This window comes from Plasmodium inui, assembly GCF_000524495.1.
Source record: "Plasmodium inui San Antonio 1 unplaced genomic scaffold supercont1.8, whole genome shotgun sequence".
Taxonomy (NCBI): domain Eukaryota; phylum Apicomplexa; class Aconoidasida; order Haemosporida; family Plasmodiidae; genus Plasmodium; species Plasmodium inui.
The window spans coordinates 778,710-787,099 of NW_008481842.1; the positions used below are offsets into that span (position 1 = coordinate 778,710).

The following is an 8,390-nucleotide window of genomic DNA, read 5'->3' on the forward strand; positions in this document are numbered from 1 at the left end:
ACCAGTAGGGAATTTTAAAACGGTATTATGTTTCCTCATCCGGACGTATATCAGACAACACCAAATGAACCTCTCCTGTTTTTCTTTCATTATCTGTACCTATACCTGATGCATATCTTTTTTAATTTACATTTATTTTTGTTCTTAAAGGTTATTTGGATATGGACATGAACAAATGTGTGCAGGGTGAGTAACTTATGGGGCAAAAAAAAAAAAAAAAATCCTTTTCAGCATAATGAAAGTACATCCATATGTATGTCATAAAACCTTCGCATTCACATGTGAAGAATTTTTTTTTTGTAAGGATGGGTCCTCCCTATCTGTCCGAGGCGTGAATGTATATTTCAGTACGTTCGTGTGTATAAGGTATCTTTATCGCTCTTTGGTTTTTTCTTCCGTGGTGCCCCTTCAAAACAACAGCTGCTGTGAGGTGGTGGAAATTACCTTGATCTTTGTCTCATCTTTCTTCTCTTCTTTTGCAATCGTCTCGTTCTCTTTTTCTTCCACTGTGAGGAAAAAAAAAAAAAATTGCAACGGTGTTGCGGCATAGAGGCGGAGGTAAATCTCATTCGTACTGCTACAGCGACTCCCTGGGACAAACATGCAGCAATGACAACACTTCTTGGGGAAGAACAAAAACAATGTGCAGAGAAGTTTTATTTGAAGGCATGAGGGGAATGCGCCAACAAAAATTGTTGGTTCCCTGCGGTATCCACGCACGGTACAGAAAAACGTGTTGAATGAGAAACAATCTTTGCGATGTAGATGCAGTGAAGTAACGCATTTGGTATTTTCCATTAACTCTTTCTTTTTTTTTTTCTATCTCACCTTCCAGCGCATCTTTGCCCTTGACTTCTTATAACGACTAGCCCCATGTGCCATGTTGACTGTTTTGAATTGGCCTTTTGAGGGGGGTTAAAAGAAAAATGAAAAGAGAGCTTTTTTTCTTACTGACTAACTTGACCCTACACAAATGAATGAATGTAACTTCCTCTTAAAGGTTTTCTTTTCACGAACAGTTGTTCGCTCCTCTGATTGTTTTTGTTTTGTTTAATTTTAACTTTCAAATTTGTTGTTTGGATTTAATTTTATTTTTTTTTCTTTAAATATATACCATATGAGATGTTCAGGTGAGGAGTTTTTTTTTTTTTTTTGCGCAGCATCTTGCTACTGTTCTTCGCATTGTTTGCATACCCCCTTCCCTCTTTTTTTCTTTGATAAAGAAATTGCCAAAAAAAAAGAGGCTTGAAAGGGGAATTATGTCGTGGGGTCAATGGCGAATATTTGTATGGCCCCTTGCCGCCGCTTCTACGACTGCACAACGAGTATCACGGAGTACGTGGAACAACATGCCAGCCCACATTGTTGATAAGAATATGTACACGTGTGCAGCAAAGGCACAGCATGGTGCTTCCCACATAGGGAATATACCATCAATCCTACGGTATACATGTATAAACGTAAACAGTCAGGCATATATTTCTCAGCCACGCCGCTACTCCTCGGAATGCAGAACCACCGCCTCTTCCTCTTTCACATTCCAGGGACATATATGAGTACATCCTGCGACGCACCATGCCGTGTACACGCTGATAAGCCAGGTGCGTATGAGTATACACGAAAAGTCGACACCCCTCGCCTCCTCTGCAGGGGCATTTTTATAGCTTTAAAATTTCTTTCGCACAAAAAGGGAAAAGAAACAATAAAGGGAAGAAAAAAAGTGCGCAATATTTTGTACCTTTGCATTTTTTGCGATAGAGAGATGCGTTGCTGCGCCACTTGATTTGGGTTAAAGCGAAGGAGTAGAACCTGTGGGTTTCTATATGGATCCCTTGAAACTTATCACCAAAGAAAAAGAAAACCTCAAAGGGAGGAGGAGTCACCAGTAAAAGGGAAAGCCTTCCCCGAGGAATGCAACACTGCTAAAATGACCTTCACAAAGGTGAAGTTCAATTGGCAAATTAAATGAAGATTAAGAAAAAAAAAAATTGCGAGTGTAGCTAAGTGATCCTTGGGGTTCCATAACCAAGAAGCATAGGAAGGGATGAACCGAACTCGCTTCATGATACCCACTATGAACATTTTTTGGTTCCCTTTTGGTGTAATCTGTTGGCCCACTTCCACCATTTTGTGGCTACTTCGTGTTTTAGCAGAACAGATGGAATAGGCCTACGGGTAAAAAGATGACAGATGAGGTCTAAATGCACCGCCGGCGTGGTGCATATGGGGGACAAACGAAACTTCCACCATTTGGGCCCCTAGGTTGGTTGGACGCGCCGAAGGAACGGATTTGCAAAGGGTGGAAAAAAGAAAAAAAAGGAAAAAAAAAGAAATGCAGTAATGGGGTAGCTATAGAGAGGGAAGGGACACCGACGCATCGTTGTACGTATATGTATCTATTGGGGGATGGATGTATTCTCCATAACGTTGCATATGTGTGGATTCCCCTTGGACCATCCAGGAGAAATCACCACCCCATGTGATATATGTGCCGCATCTGCCCGTTACACCCATATTGGGTATCACTTGAAGGGGAACAATTGCAATGGAGGGGGCAGTCACATCTGGCACAGTCCAATTATTCTCCCTCCCCCCCTTCGCGACTGAGTAATGGCTTTTTCTAAGCCCCTACGATAGCATCTATAATAATTGCGCGCAGGAGAAACGTTTTATTCCTTTTGCGTATAAAGGGTGGAACGGGGTGAGAGTCCCTTCTATATCATACACATGATGCACGCATTGCCAATTTCGCTAGTAGAATGGAGGACCGCTCAGATGATAGGAGAAAAGACCTTTTAGAAATTCTTGTAAAAAAGGGAAAGGAAGAAAAAAATAGTAGACAAACTGTGTGCACTGTGTAAGCTTCCTAACAACTGTTCTTTGTTTTTCTTTTTTTTTTTTTTCTTTTGGGAGTGTTGGAGAGGAAAACATCTGCACGTTCATTTATAAGGTTAATCAATTGGGAGAGGAAAAAAATAGGATGTATGACACGACGCGTGCTGCTTCTGTGGTGAAAAGCGGTCTGTCTTGGAATTATCCCCCTCCCCGCCTGTTGTACTGCGTCATCGGGAAAAAAAAAAAATGCTTTTTTTTTTACTTTCCAGAAGAATGATATCTCAACCGCTTCTACATTTTAAGTGAGTTCTGCCTACTGCGACTGCAACGGAAATTTGAAGGACAGCTCACTCAGTGTTTCTTCCTTGTTTAATTTTTTTTTTTTTGGCGAAACAGGGGGTGGGGGCACTTCTTAGTGTGCGTTTTGTGAGCATTCCTCTTTGCGAGACATTCCTTGCTGTGTTGCGAGAGCGATAAGGGCCTCGGAAAATTTTTTAAGGGTGAGGAAGCCTAATCAGGTGCATGCTATGTACACGTATAATAGGCAGAGAGAAAAAAAAAGGAAAGACTCCCAAGGGGGAAGATGCCCTACTTTTGTTCACTGTTTTTAGTACATTCGTTATCTAATCCGATCTGCTTGTGTGTAAATGTAGATTCTCTTCGTGTGGACAATTTGTTCCGACTCCTCAGTACCCCCGGCACGTCCACTGATTCCACCTTGTTTCCACTTCCTTTTCGCTTCCTTCCGCTTCCTTTCAGCGTAGCATGCACCTCTTTCCCCAATGAGGCATCGAGCAAAGGCAGGATTGGGGAGAGGCACTTCCCTCTCCCTCAGCAGACACCCGCGGAGGGAGAAAATCGCTCCGTTGAAGAAGCTAAAAAAAACGCTGCTCGATGCAGAAGTGCTGATTGACGTGTCCAAAATTAGAATCTATGCAAAGGAAAATTTCGATCTCGAATTAATTAACAACGTAAACGATCGATTCGTAGAAAAGACATATAAATTATTGATGGACACAAGGAAAAATATGATTCCAGAGGACGAGCTGAATGATTTTATATTTCTGCTGATGAATGAAAGGAAGGAAAAAAAGAGCCAAGTCGAAAAGATGAGGAGAAATGGGCAGGATAAAAGTGACTCCGTCAGAGGATCTGCCAAATGTCCAATAAAAAATGAAGTCACCAATTTGATAAAAAAAATGAATAAGTTTCACTTTTATTTTAAAGAATTTCTCAAGAAGGATAAATTGTGGATGGATGCCACAGATGGGGGCGATGGGAAGGCCACCACGTGGGGCACTACGAGAGGTACTACCTTGGATAATCGCGGAGGCCAGAAGCAATCGGATCTCCAACCGAACGGTGACAATGCATGCAGAAAGGCTGACACTTGTTTTTCTTACATAGGAAGGAAAGGAGAAACGGGGAAGGGCGAATCATTGTATTCCCAGAGTAAGCAGAAGAAGGAACAGCGGGAAAAAACAGAACGAGCCATTCGCAACCTGTTGAGTAGCGGCCTCAGTGAGACAGAGTCGGACGTAGAGCGCCCCGTCCAAATCGACGAAATGACGCAAATGGCTGAGGAAATGAATGATAGTTTGGGAGGACGAGAATGCGCGACAAACAAGATGGCTCTATTTAGGCAACGAGTAAAGGTAAAAAATGTTTCCCCTTCCTCTTCTGATGGGAAAGAGATAAGAGAAACCGAAGACACGCAACCCTACCGCTGCCATTACGTACAGAGAGGAGGGGGCACCCCTCGGGGGGACAGCCCACATGGGTGTACATTCCAAAGGGGCTGCACCAATTTGGTTGCAGGGAGAAGCACGAATAACCGGGGGAGCCACAGACAGGGGGGTGACAGTCAGTTAGTAGGAATCCGACACGGTGACAGCCTCGGTGATAATAGCAGTGATAGCAACAGCGACAGCAGTAGCGGTGATGATGGCCGTCCCAGTGAAGTCATGCGAAGGAGCCGGTCCGATGGAGCCAAGTACTGCCTGTACAGGAATGCCCTTTCTGAAGACCACCACACTGGACTTGCACACGGGGCCTCCCTGACAGAGTACGAAAGGTATATAATCCTAAGGAAGAAGAAGAAAAGGAAGAAAAAAAAAAAAAAAAAGAAAAATAATAACAAAGACAAAGACAAAGGTAATCAAAACAGTGACAGTCTAACTTTTTTGAAAGTCCCAAATGTGCTAACATGTGATTGGAAAAAAGAACGGGGGAAGGACAACAGAAGGAAGGAGCCTGAAAGAAATAATGTGGACAACTATTTGGGGGACGCATACAACAGCTGTGAGCACCCCGGTGAAAGGAACCCCATGCTGGCGGCAAGTTACAAAGAGGCGTTTTCCCGCGGCTACCTCCACGAGGGGAGGAGCAATTTGGTGCACACCCTGTTGGGGACGAAGGACGAGAAGACGGAGTTTTCGAGAAAGTCAGGTTACGCGAAGGGGAATACTAAGGGGAATGCTCAGAGGTATATTAAAGGGCATCCTGACGGGGGTGCCAGGGAGCGTGAAGTCGAGGATACTTCAACAACCGGAAAGAAGGGTCTTACTCCCCCCTCATTAACCACGTCATCCTTGGTGATCATTCCGGAGGAAAATTATTCTAAAAAAGGGATGCTGATAAAGTCGGGCAATAACTCCTCTCCTCAGGGGGAAAAACGTTCGGATCAGTTGTGTCCACATGATGGAGAGGGGAAACTGTCAGAGTTACACAAACGAGGAAGGGATGATATTCATCTTAAGGTGCCGAATGGACCCTGGCCCTTGGCAGGATCACATAAAGGAAATGGTGTCATAAATGTATCAGGAGGGGGGAATCCTCTTCCAAGTGAAACCCCCACAAGTGGCTGCTCAAATGGGAGCCGTATGAGGAGAAGAGGCACAAGTAAGGGATTCCATGCAGATGGTGGGATCGCCAAAGTAAACAACAACGTGTTAGAACCCCTCAGTGGGGAAGTACCTACGAGGGAAGATGAAGTAGATAAGGCAGACAGAAATGTGGACCGTAAAACAAATGCATCAATCGAAAAAGGAAGAAGGGGAAACGCCAGATTACGTCATCCCCTTTGCGAAAAGAGCTATAGCAGAACAAAGGACAGCGCTGATGAGAGCCCAATAGTTGGGGGTACACGAGGCCAGTATGACGAAACCGCTGCCCATTTCGATGAACAGCTCACGCTAGATGGGCCGAAGGAGTGGAACAGCGATATTTCAACTGAGGAAGGGATCAACCCCTTGGAAGAATCAAGCAGGGGAAATAGGGATTATATGTGTAGCGTCCTCGATTTGAGGTACCGTCCCCAGGATGATAGCCCTACTGTCACTGCGAAAGATCCCAACGAATGGGAAATCTTCGAGGGGAAAGAATCGACCCCGTTACATCACAAAGAAGAAGTAGATCCATCTGCCAGCGTGAGGAAGGAGGAAAAGTCCCATGTGAGAAATAAGAATGTGAAAAGATATGAACAGACCATATCAGATTGTACGTCCACCATGGAGTACCCCAGTGAGAGACACATTTATGCCAACAGAGATGTTTCTTCATCCGTTTCAAAAAATGGAGCAAATTTCTACAGTAATAGAGAAAAAAGGATTGTTTCCCCTGATTGTGCATCCACGTTGGGAAGAGATAATGCCGATTCTTATGACTACTCTGATGAAAGGTTTGAAGATATGGATCAAGACAAAAGGGACACAAGGAGTCATTACAGGGGGGAAGAGAAATATGATTTTTTGGCAGAAGACACATGGAAGGGACCCAATGATGTGGGTATGAATCAAAACGGAAGAGATAAGACCTGGAGGAGGAATCAAGACAGCATTAGGGGCACCCATTTAGGAGGAGACAAAAAAGACACACTACAGAAACGTATTACAGGCTTCCTTTCAAAGGGTGCTATGAAAGAGGGGGGAGGATCAAATTATTTTAAGAGTCCCACGTATGATCGCGCGCTGATGAGACGCGTCGAGAGCGATATTGCGTTTTATGAGGACATTTCGCACGATATGGAAGGCGTCACGAGGGGGTTACAGAACGGGTCGTTTTATGGCCCCTCCCACAGGTACTTGCATGGACCCGATTGCCCTCCCGATTACAGCCCCCATGGAGACAGTCCGATCAGCTTCAACCCGAAGGATTTTTTACTTTTAAAAAAAAAAAGAGAAGAAGATTCCAGGCTGAACAAATGGTTAAACAAAATGAACTCCAGAGAAAATGAGAAAAAAAAAAAAATCCAAAAAAAAAAGAACGAATCTATAAAGAAGGAATTGCTAGATTGTACCTTCCACCCCAGGGTCAGCATCGTGCAGCCGAACAAAGTGAAGAGTTTCATCAAAGAGGAAGGCACACAGGGAGGTGGGGTTAACATACACAAGAGGGGGGGCATCGAATTACGCCCTCACAATGAGAAAGGCCAATTTGACGACGACCTCCATGTCGCTTCACGTGGCGCGGATAGACGCGCACCCCGAGTGAAGGCGATCACACAGGTTGGTAGCGAGTGGACGGACATCGCCTATCACAAGAGCGCCATACCGCCCATGAACAGATATGAGGATGCACTTATGCGTGACGATGTTGTTGGTCCAATGAGCCGAAACATCAGTGGGGGTCATTCCCATGGGAGGGGGGCTGCAGGGGGGGCAGCGAGGAGAGGATATCATACCAGGGGAAGGTACACTGATGGGGAAATCGTTCCTGAAGAGGACATCCAGAGCGATGATCGAAATAGTAACCGTAGGAGCAGCGGGGAGGAGCCGTACCGGGAAAGTAAAATAAAACACAGAGATAGAAATGAGCTTCTGTACTGGAAAGCCATGAAGCAGAAAGAGCACCTACAAAGGAAGAAGGACGCTTTTGAGGAAGCCAAGGAAAATAAATTTAAAAGCGAATGTAAGTTTAGTCCAGAAATAAAAAACAACGTGACAATATACATGTCGGACCTGCCGAAGGGATACAGCAAAACGGTGGAAAGAATCAAACGGGGTGTCGAGGAAAAAAGGAGAGTCCATAATTTCTTGGAGTATAGGATACCAGTAGACACAAATGGAGATAAAAATGCACAAAATGATTTACGAAGTAGATGGAAGGGAGGGAAGACTACCACTCTCTCCCCCTTCAGCTTTGACAAGGGATTCTACAAGGTGAAAATAAAGCCCGTTTACTTTGAAACGAAAATAAGGTTGTCCGAAAATAAAATTGTCTCTCTGGCCATTCGGGAAGACGAGGACCCCTTATACATCGTTGACATATTTTGTAAAATTCATGCAATTAGGGATGAAGACAAGAGGGTGCTTTATGAATATGTGATGGACGAGTTGCGGAAGGCATCTCATAGTAGGTAGCCAACTCACGTGGGAACGATTATGGCGCAGCTGTATCTTTGGGGGAATGGTCTCTCTTCTGCTTCTCTTTCCCAGGAGAACGCTCCTGAGGGATAGGTCCCCATTTCTGGACAATCCCCCTTTCGTACTTACGTGTGTGCACACTGATGGGCGCAATTACTCATACCCCCTTCGGGTGAGGAATGTCATTCGGTT

The 8,390-nt window shown here is 44.6% G+C and overlaps 1 protein-coding gene across 1 annotated transcript; it reads left to right on the forward strand.

Annotated features, from left to right (window-relative positions):
* Positions 1-3,617: 3,617 nt before the first annotated feature.
* On the forward strand, positions 3,618-8,195 carry C922_02439 (hypothetical protein; the record flags this gene model as incomplete). Its single annotated transcript, XM_008818038.1, has 1 exon — positions 3,618-8,195. One exon carries the CDS (start codon positions 3,618-3,620, stop codon positions 8,193-8,195), a length of 4,578 nt encoding a protein of 1,525 aa, XP_008816260.1.
* Between the last annotated feature and the right edge of the window lie 195 nt (positions 8,196-8,390).